Source organism: Melospiza georgiana, chromosome 8, assembly GCF_028018845.1.
Source record: "Melospiza georgiana isolate bMelGeo1 chromosome 8, bMelGeo1.pri, whole genome shotgun sequence".
NCBI lineage: Eukaryota > Metazoa > Chordata > Aves > Passeriformes > Passerellidae > Melospiza > Melospiza georgiana.
The window spans coordinates 33,801,948-33,816,250 of record NC_080437.1 but is presented as its reverse complement, the minus strand read 5'-3'; the positions used below and the strand labels follow the sequence as shown (position 1 = coordinate 33,816,250).

Genomic DNA, 14,303 nt, shown 5'->3' with positions numbered 1-14,303 from the left:
ATATATACATTATATTATTATATATTACATATATGATATATAATATAATATATATTACATATAATATCTAATAATAATAATAATATATATAATATATATATATTATATATAATTATATTATATTAAACCAAACACTGTCAAATTGTCAGAAAAACTTGTTTGCCTGCCACAGGAAATTAAAATTATGAAAGTCAGCAGGGACCAGAATGGTCATTATATTTTTATATATATTTTTTCCCCTCATTAAATTCATTGCAGTCATCTTGTGGGAAGATTTAGCCTCTTGAGCCCAAGTTTTGCTGGGCCGGAGCAGCACCTTGATCTCTGTTAATGCTTTAGCATGGTTTGGTTTTGTGCCTGTGATCTTGGGTTGGACTTAACAATCTTGGAGGTCTTCTCCAACCTTTATGATTATGAGATTTGTCTCCCTGCCTTGTGTCCTGCCTGCAGGTTTGAGGTGGTGGAATTCACATTTTCTGTGGAATGTGGGCTCTGATGTTAGGAGAATCTGCCATTTGTGTGTAAATGCACTGGGGTTTTTTGTAGTTCCCCCTGCAGCAGTGTGGGGAGGTGTCTGCAGGTTTGGCCATGCTGATTGGGATAAATCCAACAGAACACCTGAGGTGATCAGGGGACAGAGCAGAGAGCTGTGCAGGATGAGCAGATCCAGTCCAGGCAGGAATAGGGGTCACAGATTTTAATTACCTTGCCATGATCGATGCAAACACTTTTGAGGGAGCTGTTGGAGGCTGTGCCTGCCAGGGGCTGGAGCAGGGACTTGCCAAGGTGCCCCCCATGCCTGCAGGGGCTCCTTCCCCCTGCTTTCCCCACGTCCTGGTGGTCAGCAGAGCTTTCTGTGGCAGGGCTGTCCCAGCTCCTGGCCTCTGCTTAATCCTTTGTGTTTCTGCCTCACCCAGCGTGGGAGCTGGGCTAATTGAGTTTTAATTGACAAGTGGAAGCCTGCTGGTGATTAGGCAGTGCTTTGGCTAATTAATTTAGAATGGAAGAGCGGAGCTGTTGTGGACACCCAGCTACAGCCAATGGAGCTGATCTCCTCCTCCTGAAGAGAGGCAAAATGAACGTGACAGAAGATTAATGTGTTTTCTAACAACTCCCAGACTTTATTAATGAATCGCATTATGTTCAGCCCAAGTTTGGAGCCAGTACCTTTCTCATGTTGTGCTTTGTCCATCTTTTTAAATCTTTATTGGGCTTTCCCAGCAGAGGAAGGAAGAAAAAAATAGGGAAATAATGTACAAGTCCATAAGCCTACAACATTATTATTTTTTTAATCTCCTTCCCTTTGATTTGGAAAACCTCATTAGCAAGAGTTAGCTTTCATTAGACTATCAGAGTGTGTAAGTCCCCAAAAAGCTTCTGCACATGTTTTATTGAACAGTACACTGCCACATAAATGTCAGGATTGCTTAAAAAGACAGAGAAGGTTACAAAATTCAAAACAACATATCAGATCATTTATTTAGCAGCTGAACCATCATATATCTCACTCTGGCAGAGATTTTTACTGAATATATTTCTCCCTGTAGCATTGCATTCTGCGTGAGCTTCTTCAGACACTGAAGATACCAGAATCTGATATTTTACCAAAGTGTGCTATTTATTCTATAAACCCTTTATCTATTTATAAATAGTTGACTTGTTCTACATGAATAATTATATAAAAAATAATCGTTCAAACCTTAATGACGCATCTCAGCTGCTTTTTAAATATTTCTTATATGCTCAGTGATTCTCCTGATTATGTTTTCCACAGTGTTGATCAGCAGGGGCGATGGTTTCCACATTTTTCTGTGGGAAATTTTACAATTTGTTAGCAAGCTGCTGCTCTGAGATTGGGAGCAATAAGGCCAACCTGTGGATGCTGCAATGAGCATTTTAAGACTTCAGCAGGGACAAACTCCTGCCTCCTCAAGAGGTTGGGTTGGAAGGAGTTTGGAGCCACCTGGCCCAGTGGAAAGGATGGGAACAAGATGATCTTTGAGATCCCTTCCAGCTCAGATCATTCTGTGATTCCATGATTTCCATGACTGGAAAAGGTGCTAAACCCCTGAGCAGTCCATTCCAGCCCAAATTAAATCTATTTGCATGTGTTAGCCACCAGCAGGAAGCCGTGTGGCCATGGAGAGCAGCATTTCAGGTGGAATTGCATAAAACCTGCCTTGAGCATCCCTGCATTCCCAAAGGACAGGGCAGTGGGGTTGCTGCAGCTCTGGGAGCTTCAGCCACAGCAGTCTGCAAGAACCGGGGTGTGCTGAAATTCATTTTGAGTCAATTTTGGTCTGCCTTATAGCACTTAAAAATTCAGCCAGTTCCCACTCCATCATGAAGAATGGAATGAGTTACCAGCAGAGATGCTTTTCATTTCCAGGGGAGGCCAGTGCCTCGACAATGTGGGACAACAACGCTTGGATTTTCTTCTATGACAACAGCACTGAAGGAGAACCTCCCTTCCTAATCCAGGATTTTATCCATGCCTTCCAACCAAATGCCAAACTTATCATCATGCTGAGGGACCCTGTTGAAAGGTGAGCCTGAAAATTTTCTTGTATAATAATATTTTCAGCTCTCACTCTGTTGCATGCAAGTCAATATTCAGTAAATATTCACGTGGTGTTTGAGAGCTACTTGGTTGTGACAAGAGGGGTTTTATTCTGTGTATTTTGGCACATGTAACAGTGATAATGTTTTAAAGAGAAGCATGTGAGTGTGAATGCCATGAGTTCCATGCCTGGACTACTGAGCTACTCTGAAGAAAAGAATTTTTATGTTTTCAAATGCAATCTAATGCCATTACCTGAGCTAATGTGCCCTGGATCTCAGCAGGGCTCTTTAGACTAGGAGGGCACTGCGTCTCCAGATCTCAGCAGAAATAATCCTGGGAAATGTTTCATTTCATTTAAGTAGTAAAATCTATGTTTTCATGGGGTTTGCAGTTTAAACTGATTAAATAATAATGATTGAGAATGATTAAATAGCTCCAGAGTCAGCAAATGATACAATTTTTACAAACTCTTTCAAGTGCTTGGTGAGACAGTCCTGTAAAGTTTCACTGGGCATTTGTAGCTTGCACAACAACTACAGGAGTTCATCCTTGGTCTTCCTGACTTTGTTTGCAGGGAAAGGGCTTGGCTTTTCCCAAGGTATGGGCTGTTTTAAATGGCTGTGGAGAGTCAGGAGTGTCCAGCTTTCCACTTGTATTTCACTTTTTCTCTCCAGTCTTCCTCCAGATTTCTGGGACAATCTTTCCCATTGTGTCCTCTGAAGCAGGATAATGATGATGAGGGTGATGGGGAGGGTGGAGGGGATGAAGGCAGAGTCCACAAGGCTCAGATTGAGGGGGTGTGAATGAACTCCTCCTCACTGTAGCTCCATAGGGATAGTCAGAATAGTTGTGGCGGGGTCTGTGCTCAGGGGCAAAGCACCAAAAAACGGAAAGGAAAGGAAAGGAAAGGAAAGGAAAGGAAAGGAAAGGAAAGGAAAGGAAAGGAAAGGAAAGGAAAGGAAAGGAAAGGAAAGGAAAGGAAAGGAAAGGAAAGGAAAGGAAAGGAAAGGAAAGGAAAGGAAAGGAAAGGAAAGGAAAGGAAAGGAAAGGAAAGGAAAGGAAAGGAAAGGAAAGGAAAGGAAAGGAAAGGAAAGGAAAGGAAAGGAAAGGAAAGGAAAATGGGATGGGATGGTGGGGATGAAGATGATGATTGGAGATGCAGGTGATGGTGGGGGGATACTGGTGATGGTGGGGATGAAGATGATGGTGGGTGACGCCAGCAATTTATATACAGACACAAATTTATATACAGCCAAACTACACAGCTCTATTGTTCTATTTCTCATGTCTTCTCTACAGCTTAGATACTTTTTCTGCTGTTTTAGCACTGTTCACAATTCCGCTGTATCTGAAGCCTGTCTTTTTACCACCTTCCTAAAACCGTCTGATTTTATAGATTCCCACGGTGGGGATGAAGGTGATGGTGAGGAGCAGGCTCTGGTGGCTCTGGCAGAAGAGCAGCCCCGTGCTGTGTGTGCAGGCAGCCTGTAGCCACTGCCCAGCAGCCTCCAGAGCTGGGGGATGCTCCCCAAGGAGCTGCCCTGCTGGCAGGACGTGGCTGTGGTGGGAGCAGGGCTGGGAGATGGTTCCCAGCTCCTGTGTCAGGAAATGCAGCTCTCCACATCAACGGCATCTCCTGACCCCAGGAGTTAACAGATGGTAATTTTATGCAAGAGAGTGGCTGGAGTGGCTTCCTCATGTAAATTAGTGACAAACTCCCTGATTGCCTTAAGCACCCTCTGTAGTGGAGGTGTAGCTCTTTGCCAGCTTTAGCAGGGGTCACAGAAAAAGTCAGCTCCATTTCCTTGACTGTGTTTGTGACAAACTGGCTCCTCTTTGTTTGCAATTCCCTGCATTCCTGATGGCTCATCTGAGCTGCAGGAGCAAAAGCAGAAGGGACAGCCCATCCATTGGTGGCACAGGTTCCTTGGAGCAGCCAGGAGGGCAGGGGGCTGGGATGGGCTCTGATCTAACCTGCACAAAGTCTGGGTATCCCTAGCTGGAAATACCTGAATAACATCTTTTATTTTGAGATGGTTGTTGTCAACTGGTGTCATTATTTCATTGGAATAGACAGAGGTGGAAGGGAAGGACTTCAAGTAGCTAGAACAGCTGAAATCCTAATCAGCAAAGGCAGATGTCCTCGGAATTAAAAACAGATGTGGAATAAAAGGAAAAAGAAAAATGGAAAGGAAATCTCAGCTGCCCTGCAGAGGGAGAACTTGTCCTCAAGAACGTAGTTTTTCATAAGATGCCAACGAGTCTGAAAAATGATGCATTTCTTTTGATGGATGGTTAGAAACACCAAGCAGTCATATTAAACCTTTGTAATGACCCTTCAGCCTGGCCCATGCTGTACCTGCTGCCTGCTGGCTGATTTTTCCCAGGAAGAAGCCTTTCACCACTCAGTCCCACCATCCCTGGGACAAGCTGGGTCCTGATATCCACATTTCCTGCAAGCAGGGGATGTTCTTGTGTGTCTAATTTAGGTGAACTCATCTGGCCTGGTCCTTCAGCTTTTCCCTTTCTTCTTCCTTTTAAAATGAACAGAGAGTCTTCATTTGTTTCACATGGGAATTAAAATTCTGTTCTTGCAAAACACTGACATAAATAATGAGTGCAGTGGGGCTGTTCCTGTGCTTAAGTGCTTTGCTGGATTTAGGCCTAAACTTTCCAAATGAGGTGTTTTTAAGTACCCACGGAAATACAGGGAAGTTAAAGGATAAATAAACTGAGCGCAATACAAAAGGTGACTGCAGTAATAATTGAGACCTAAATAGATTGGTGTTTTTATTTCTTAAACACCTGTGGTTTTTTGAAAGAGGCTGAAAAATATATAGGATTTCTGGAATTTATCAAGAGAAGGATACTGTGGAGGCATCAGATCTGAGCTGCAAACACAGTTGGGGAAGTGACTCCTTAAGTGATACAAAATTGTCTTTAAAATTCTGTGGTATTATTGTGGTTCTGGTCATTCTAAGCCTAATTATGAATGGAAGTTAAAATACCATGTTCAGCAGATCAAATATTTGTGTCATGTCCAGGTATTTCCTTTGTCTCTTTAAAACATACTTATCTTGCAAAAGCCTAATCAAGGTTTCAGGACTTAATGCTAGAATTGATATTTTCCTTGCCTGTAGGTTTTGGGTTGTTTCACCACACACCCCCAAAGGAATTTGAATTTACATTATCGTTTTAAAGTAATTTTTAGTAATTGTGCTAAAAGTGAGCAATGAGGGATAATGCTTTGAAACTTAGAGAAACATCTGTTTCATCTTAAAAAAAAAAAAAAAGAAAAAAATCAACAGGTAGACTGCTGTAAATTGGAAGTATTTTGATGGAAAGATTGGAGGTGAAGCTTCCTGTGAAAGGAATGGGAAATCTGAACTCTTTCTAATTCATGACTGTAGCCAGCTTGGTAGTAATATAAGAATTACTCTTTCTAACCCACCTAAAATTAAAGTTTCTAAAATCAGCTTTAAGTTTTAGAGACAGGTGTTCCTGACCATGGAAGACCAGGTGTAGAGGGGCAGCAACATCAGCTGAGACCGGTTCTGTTCACAGAGAACATGAATTTAAAGTCTAAATTTTGCCTTCAGGAGAAAACATTGGCTCACACGATTTCTAGGGTCAGGTCTCCGGGGATGCAGACCTTGAAGGTGGGGATGCTGTTTAAAATCCCCTGGAGAGGGTTTTGCTGTGAATGAAATGAAATGAATGAAAAAAATGTCACTGGGTGACAGGCTGTGGGCGGGATGCTGTTACACACACATCCCCTTTCCCTGGATTCCTGTAGCTGATTGGAATTGGTAAATCTGTGGTGTAAATAGATGTTCCTCCATTTTCTCAGCCCCTCAGTGCCATGTTTCTCTCTCACAGGCTGTACTCTGATTATCTGTACTTCGCCAGCGCCAACAAATCCGCGGAGGATTTCCACGAGAAGGTGGCGGAGTCGCTGCAGCTGTTTGAGGGCTGTGTGCTGGACTTCTCCCTGCGAGCCTGTGTCTACAACAACACCCTCAACAACGCCATGCCCGTACGTATCCCCTGACACCTGGGGCTCCTTGCTCTTTTCACACAATTCACAGAATTTCTGGGTTGGAAGAGACCTTCAAGATCATTGAGTCAACCCAGGCCCAACCCCTCAACTCAACCCTGGCCCCCAGTGCCACATCCAGGCTTTGTTAAACACACCCAGGGATGGGGACTGCACCACCTCCCCGGGCAGCCATTCCACAACTTTATCACTCTATTTTCCCTGCTATCCAACCTGTATTTCCCTTGAGGCTGTGTGCTCTGGCTGTGTCAGTGCTGCTGCAGACAGAGCCCAGCCCCAGCTGAGCACAGGCACCTTTCAGGAGCTGTGAGAGTGATGGGGGCAGCCCTGAGTCTCCTTTTCTCCAGGCTGAGCACCCCCAGCTCCCTCAGGGTCTCCTCACAGGGTTTGTGTCCCCAGCCCCTCTGGATGTGCTCAGTGTCCCAAGGTCCTGCCCAAGCTGAGGGGCCAGAGCTGGGCACAGCACTCCGGGTGTGCCCTCACCAGTGCTGAGTACAGAATGACCTCCTGCTTCTCTGGCCACACCATTCCTGACCCAGGCCAGCAGCCTTTGGCCTTCTTGGCCACCAGGGCACTCTGCTGGCTCATGTCCACCCTGCTGTCCATCAGGTCCAGCTGGACAGCCTGGTGGAAAGGTTGTTAAAACACCAAAATCTTGTGCAAGGAAGCAGCAAGAAATCAAAACTTTTTCCCTCTTCATTTGTAAAGTGGAGGGTATAAATATACATGTAGACATGCAAAAGATGGTGTGGGGGCCCAGCTGTCTCCTCAGCCTGTTCCCTGCTGAATGCCAACAGGGATAACACAGCTTTCCTATTGTGCAAGTGCATGGAGAGCACATTTAGTGAAGATTACAATTTAATGTGCAAGCTTTTTGCAGATGTCTCCAAAAAAGTAGCTCTGGCAAAGATCTTTGCAGTACCAAATTGCCTCAAAATCAGAATAAATTATGTGTTCTTTTGTAAGAAAAGGCTACCAATAACTAGATAAATTTTTTTTTTTTTTAATTGTCCATGCCAGAAAATTATACAAGGAAACACATAAACTGCTGGCAGGGGAATGGAAAAGTATTACAGGCTTACAATTCCAAAATTCACAATTTTAGCATAGAACTGACTTCAGATTTTGCTCGAGGGCAGAGAATAATATGGAAGAGATGGACTGGAAGTATCTCATCTGGCCAGTTTGCCATTCAATCCTCTTTTATTTGCTCAGGATTTGGAGGGAATAGTTCCCTCCTTTGCCTCTGGGGTGAAGTTATTGCCTCTTCCCCTGGATAAAATAACAGTACAAGTGCATTCCATGGGCTGGGGCCCTGCAGCAGCAGCAGAGCAAACAGGACACTGCTCTCTCTCACCAGGTGGGTTGGAGCTGCTCAGCCCTGGCTGAGCCCCCAGGGCTCCCTCACACACCAGTTGCTGCTGGGCAGCATCACAGAATTTTCCAGCCATCTGCTTGCACAAATGTATTCCTTCCAGTGAGGCAGAGAAAGGCAGAGAGAGAACCAGAAGGAAAGATTTTCCTCTTTATGTTCATCCTCAGGGTGCAGAACCCGTCTCCATTTGTTCTCTTCAGCAGCCCTCTTGAAGATGCTTTTGGAATCGAGCAGAGGAGGCCTCTTTCCTTCCATAGAGCCACAAGCAGGTGCTTGTAATAAAACCCACATGCCAACTGTGCTCCTCAGTGGCCTTTTTTAGCTTCTTCTTCAGCCAAGTTGCTAAATCTGTTGTGCTCGTGGTTTGCTGTGCACTGAAGGAGTGAGGATTGCTGTCCCTGGTGAGCTCATTAGGTTGCTAATTCTGTGCCTGTGCCAGGAAAAGAAGGGGTTTGCTGTTTGTTAATGTGTTTCTGCAACCAGAGAGGTGTCCTGGGCATCCTGGCTGCTGATGGATGCTGAGGGGGAAGAAAGGGGTGTTTGGCACTGGAATCAGTGGCAAGAACATTTCCCAGAGAAAGGCACAGTGACCAGGGTGATCCCAGCCTGCCAGCGCCTGAAGGAGTGCACAAGGAAGATGGAGAAGCTATTTACAAGAGCCTGGAGTGAGAAAAGAAACATTAAACCTCAAGTTTGCCCCAGTGCTGAGTGGAATGAGGCCCTGACTGAGGGCTGGGGTGCTGCCCTGTCATGGACATATTTTATGAAAAATCCTTTTGCCAGGATTTTTTCTCCTGAGAAGCCTCAAAAGAAAAGAAAAACAATATTTATCTGCTGGTGTGGAATGCAACAGGTGCATCTGTGATTGGTCCATGTTGGTTGTTTTTAATTAATGGCCAATCACAGTCAGCTGGCTCAGACTCTGGTCAGTCACAAGATTTTATTATCGTTCCATTCCTTTCTATTCCTTTCAAGCCTTCTGATGAAATCCTTTCTTCTATTCTTTTAGTATAGTTTTAATTTATAATTTTCTTTTAATATAATATATATAATAAAATAATCAATCCGCCTTCTGAAACATGGAATCAGATCCTCATCTCTTCCCTCATCCTGGGACTCCTGCAAACACCACCACACTGCCCTGCCAGAATTATTTTGAATTAGTTTGAATTATCCCATCTTAGCCTGGTGTCTTCATCAAATAGAGTTCCAGGTTCTGGTGTAGCACATCTATAAAGAAATCTGCTAAATGTGGAGACTTCTTTTATAAACAGCCAAATACACGCATCAGAATCACACGGGATAATAATAATTCAGCAATAATTCAAAACAAGGCTTTTTAAGGGGAATTTAGGTATCATTGTATGTCATGGGGCAGTTTCAGGATTGAAAGGAGTTGTTGTCTGACTTGATGGGCTCTGTGGTAATGTGAGCTGAAGATGTTAAGTCTCTTTTATGAAAGATGCTTAAGACTGGGGATTCGTGTTCCTCTCCTCTGAGCCTGAAGGGATTTAGAAAAATATTTATAAGCACAGTTGGAGGCTGAGCTTTTTAAGAACACCAAGGCTACTCTTTTTATGTTTCAATTTGTTATGTAAAATTGAGGAGGGAAATAAAACAGAGATGAGGGAAGGAGAGGCTGAAAATCTGCTTTTTTCCCCTCTCTGGTCTGGCTCTCTGGGTACTCAGACAAGGCACCATCAATGCTGCTACAGCTGAGATCTCAACTTAATTATTGCAATCAGGGGATGCAGCAAAATGCACCCAAATCTAACACCTGACAGCGAGGCAGAATATTTGTCCTGCTCATGGCAGTGCCACCTGCAATGGAATCATTTAGGTTGGAAAAGTCCTGTAAGGTCACTGAGCCCAAGTTTTAATGCAGCGCTGCCAAACCCACCCCTAAACTATTTCCCCAATCAGGTGAAATCAAACTGAAATAAGCAGCCTTGGGGTCTGGAGGAGGGGCAGGACTGAGCATCTGCCCTTGAATTGCTGTTCATCAGGGGCTGAGAGCCCTCAGTGTCTCCGTGAAGGCTCCAAGCACAGAGAGCTTGGCTGTGAGGTGGCTGAGCATCCTTCTCCAGATAACTGTGTCTGTGCAGCACTTCTGCACACACCTGTGGCTGCTGCAGCTTGGTAAAATGACATCTCTCACCAGCAGGAAAGCTCTTTGCAAAGATTTCTTTAAGCTGTTCAGAAAAAGAGAGGAAGATTGAAAATTATTCACATGCTTTCTTTCTGTCATTCCTTAAAAGCACATTTTGGGGATTTTATTTTTTTGCCCAGATGACAGAGTTGAGTGTTGTTTCGTGTTGTAAGGTGAGCTAATTTGGGATTTTTTGTTCTTACAGGTGAGGTTGCAGGTAGGGCTCTATGTTGTGTATCTCCTGGACTGGCTGACAGTTTTTAACAAAGATCAGATCCTTGTTCTTCGCCTGGAGGACCATGCCTCAAACATGAGGTACACCATGCACATGGTGTTCCAGTTCCTGGATCTGGGTAGGTGCTTGCTGGCTGGTTTAAGTGTGCAAAATCCTTATTATCCTCTTTCTTTTAGGTTAGTTTTGCTTTATTAAGGGACAAAAAGAGAAGCAGAGGAATTTGGCTTGAAGGATGCATTACTGTCATTGCCTGGAGTCAAGAAAAATTAAATTCTCAAATGCCTGGTGTTAGAAGATCTTAGAGTATATAAAGGAAAAAAAAAAATCCAGACCACTCAGAATGCAGGGATTTATCTTCCCACACAAAAGCCAGCCCTGCTTCTGAAGGCGCTCAGGGCTTGTTTGCCACGGGCTTACGGAGATGCAAACTTCTCCCTCCCAATTTTAACAAACTGAAGTGCTACCAGCCCAGAACCTGAATCTGAGCATGATGAAAGGTTGTGTTTGTAGCCGAGGAGAAGGGAGAAATTGTGTTTTTGCTGTGCTGATTGAGACATCTGTTGCTAATCCTGGGAAGAAACGCCGGCAGACAAAACGTTGCCCAATGTTGATTTGACAGTAGCAAGAGAATGAAAATGTGGCTGAAAAATCGTCTGTCTGGTCCAAGGCTTGGTCTAGATGATGGGAAAGCTTGGATGGAGCAGGCTGAACAGATGAAAAGCTTGGCATCTGCTTCCTGAGTGTGGTTTGTGCTGGAAAACTCCCTAGGATTTTATCTTGCTGGTGCACATTCCCAAAGTGGGGTGTCAGTGCACCTGTGTCCACTGTGATCCCACTGCCAGCCTCCAAAACAAACAAACCAGAGCTTTCCTGAGTGCTGAGTGAGGCCTGTGGGGTTTCTGTGGGGTATTAGTCAGCTCACACCATGCAATGAAATAGCAGCATAAAATACCTGCAGCTCCAGAATGGAGGGGAAGTTGCCTTCAATCATTGGGTTTTTTTCTGAAAACAGCTATTTTCCTCCAAGAGTGATTTATGCTGCTTTTTATAGAGAGGATTAATTAATGGGAGACGAACATGTATTATTTCCATATTTACCAGTAGTGATTTACTTTACTGATCTAAGCCTGTATTCAATATTCTGAAACATTCTAGCTGCCAACAAAAATTACATTTTTCTCCCCATGGCAAACCTTCTGATTCAGTCATTAGATTTCTTTAGGGTGGGCATTTTTGGGGGAAATATTTTATGATAATATTCTCTTTTTCCACAGGGCCTCTGAGTGAGAAACAAGAAGCTCTGATCACCAAGAGTCCTGCATCCAACACACGAAGACCTGAGGACAGAAGCCTGGGCCCCATGCTGCCAACCACCAAGGCAATTTTAAGAGATTTCTATAGGCCTTTTAATACAAAACTGGCACAAGTTCTTTTTGATGATGCTTTTTTATGGAAGAGGACATAACGTGTAAATTTCTTGCCACGACTACAGTGCTTAAAGGAGTTTTTATTTTTTTAAATTCTATTTTTGTGCGTGGATATTTTACATTTTTTTTTTCCCATTCCAAAGAGCAGCCGATGGGTGAGCTGAGAGTCTCACCTTCAGCCAGCACACATCTCAACAGCTCTGCCACATTTTCCTTGGGAGAATGGAGATCATCTTGCTTTAATCAGTTTATTGCAGCTTCTCTCACCCCAGCAGAGGAGTGGACAAGCATCAGGACAATGATGTCTTACACTCTTCCACAGGGGTGTTGAAGTGGAACCTTCTCTGAGATGCTGCATCACAGAGTCAGCATCAGTTTCCTACAGTTACACTTATAATCTCTCATTTCATTTTCAATATATGTTATTCACTCATTTTTTTTCAAGCAATCAATGTCATTTAGTCATTAAAATTTTTAATTGAATTCAACCTAAAGTTCTGTTTCTTTTTGTCAGCCTGTTTAAAAATGGTCTGCACTAACACTGAGTGTGTTTCCTTAATTCTGAAAGAAAGATGAAGTGCATTCACATAAATTTCCAAGTCTCATTTATATCTTCAAGATAAATGGACTTTCCTAGCCATAGTTCTTGTAAAAGAAAATTTTATAATCCAGGTGAGAATGGATGGCTGAAACCTAAACAGGCCAATTTGGTGTTTAGCACAACAAATTCATTGCCTTCCATATTTTGTTCATGTAAGTATGAATATATATAATTTACTCATATCACTCACACATTTTCCCAGGAAACCACTTTTATTTAAAAGTCCATTCCTGGCCATGAAGGGCTTTTATGGATATTCCTGCTAAATTCTGCAGGATTACTCTTCTCCATTCTGAAGGAATACACATTTTAAAAGCCATATGAAATTTTGCTATTAAAATAAAAAAATGAGCAGGATTCTCAGTACCTTGCAGAAAGGATGTGTTACCTGAGGAATTAGGTTATGTGTTTCCCTCTTCAGGAAATATGTCCATATTTAGTTAAAGCAGTTGAGATATGCAGACTTGAGGAAAAAACCCAATATTTTGAAAGTTATGGAGAAACTTTGGACTACCTGAAGGTTTTAATTTGACAAAAAAAAGCAGTTTTTTTCTATGGATGTGCATCAGTTCGATCTTTAATTTCAAACACAGCTGGTTAGGCCACTGTCAGCTACAATCTGCAGCCTTCTGCAGGTGGGAGTCCCACCTAAGCCAAAGATTTTTTTAAGAAACAAATATAAATGCTACCTGTTCATCATTACCTCTCATGGGCTAACCTATTTCCTCCTCAATGTGTGTTGAGTGGGTCAAAGGAAGCTCCTACCCAGCTATGGAACCCCCAGAGAGTCCTTTCTGATTGCCTTCACTTGTCCTTTCAACCACAGTGCAGTTTTATTGATGGTTTCACGAGTACATTTACAAATATTACAGGTAACTTCTCCCTATCCCCCTCCATGGGGACTTATTATTCACTTCATGTGTTTCTAAACTGAGAATTAATGCTGAAAACTTGATGGATCCTGCGCATTTCACACGGGGATATGATTGCTGACATGTGAGATGTTTTGCAACAGAAGACTGTTCCTAGGTTCTTTGCCAGCTGGTAATGTGCTGTTTAAAAAAGGATTCAATCTGGGCTTTGAAAAGCCTAAAATAAGTAATTTAATGAAGTATTCGAGACAACCAGAACAGATTAGTTCTAGTTCAGAAATGCTCAGAGACCAAAAATGGTTGGAGAGCTGAGAATGGACTACTTTAGTAAGTACAAATAAAAGTATCATGGGACTGTGAAACAGAAAATCAGAATAATTTGCCACCATTTGTTGATGTAAAAATTTAATCAACAACTTATTTACACCAAAGAGTTCACCCAGCTGTGCTTTGATTTGGAATCAACACTGTGTGGTCAGGATAACTCTGCACAGATATTTCCTAACCTGGCCTGCCACAGTCAAATATTTCCATTTGGTTGTCAACTACAGCCATGATCTAATGGTATTATTTTACCAGCCCTAGAAGCTAATTAATACATCTGCCCTTTTCATTAGCTTGAGTACTGAACAGCTCACACACTGATTTGTGCCTGTGGTCCTTCTGAAAGTCTTCAGTGAGGCTGATTTTATGTCTCCATCTCCTCCATGAGCTCCAAAATAGGCTCTCCTGATTTTAACACATTGTAGTGTGTTGGGTTGTGGCATGACTAAGAATCAGACAGCAGCAAATACTGGTCAAGAAGTCATTTTGGAGGTAAGGATATCACTCTCTAGCTCAGGCTGTAAAAATAAAATTGATTTGGTGACTCAGAGTTAAACAAACCAGCATTTCTTCAAATGATGTGGCAGTGCTGGGTGTCAGAGCTCCTCTTCCTCAGCCACAGCCAGCCAGTGGCTTCACAGTAAATCTCTACACAGGACAAGGCCCACCCAGTAATAAGTTCTTCCAGTTCCTTTTACCT

General features: G+C 43.0%; 1 protein-coding gene across 3 annotated transcripts in view; it reads left to right on the top strand.

Annotated features, from left to right (window-relative positions):
- The window catches only part of CHST15 (carbohydrate sulfotransferase 15), a 45,982-nt gene extending 33,688 nt beyond the window's left edge, over positions 1–12,294 (top strand). For all 3 annotated transcript variants that reach the window (XM_058029537.1, XM_058029539.1, XM_058029538.1), the window contains exons 5-8: positions 2,390–2,546; positions 6,443–6,599; positions 10,350–10,497; positions 11,654–12,294. In XM_058029537.1, coding sequence (XP_057885520.1) covers positions 2,390–2,546; positions 6,443–6,599; positions 10,350–10,497; positions 11,654–11,844 — 653 coding nt within the window. In that variant the 3' untranslated portion in view covers positions 11,845–12,294. The remainder of the gene's footprint in view (positions 1–2,389; positions 2,547–6,442; positions 6,600–10,349; positions 10,498–11,653) is intronic.
- The last annotated feature ends 2,009 nt before the right edge of the window (positions 12,295–14,303 follow it).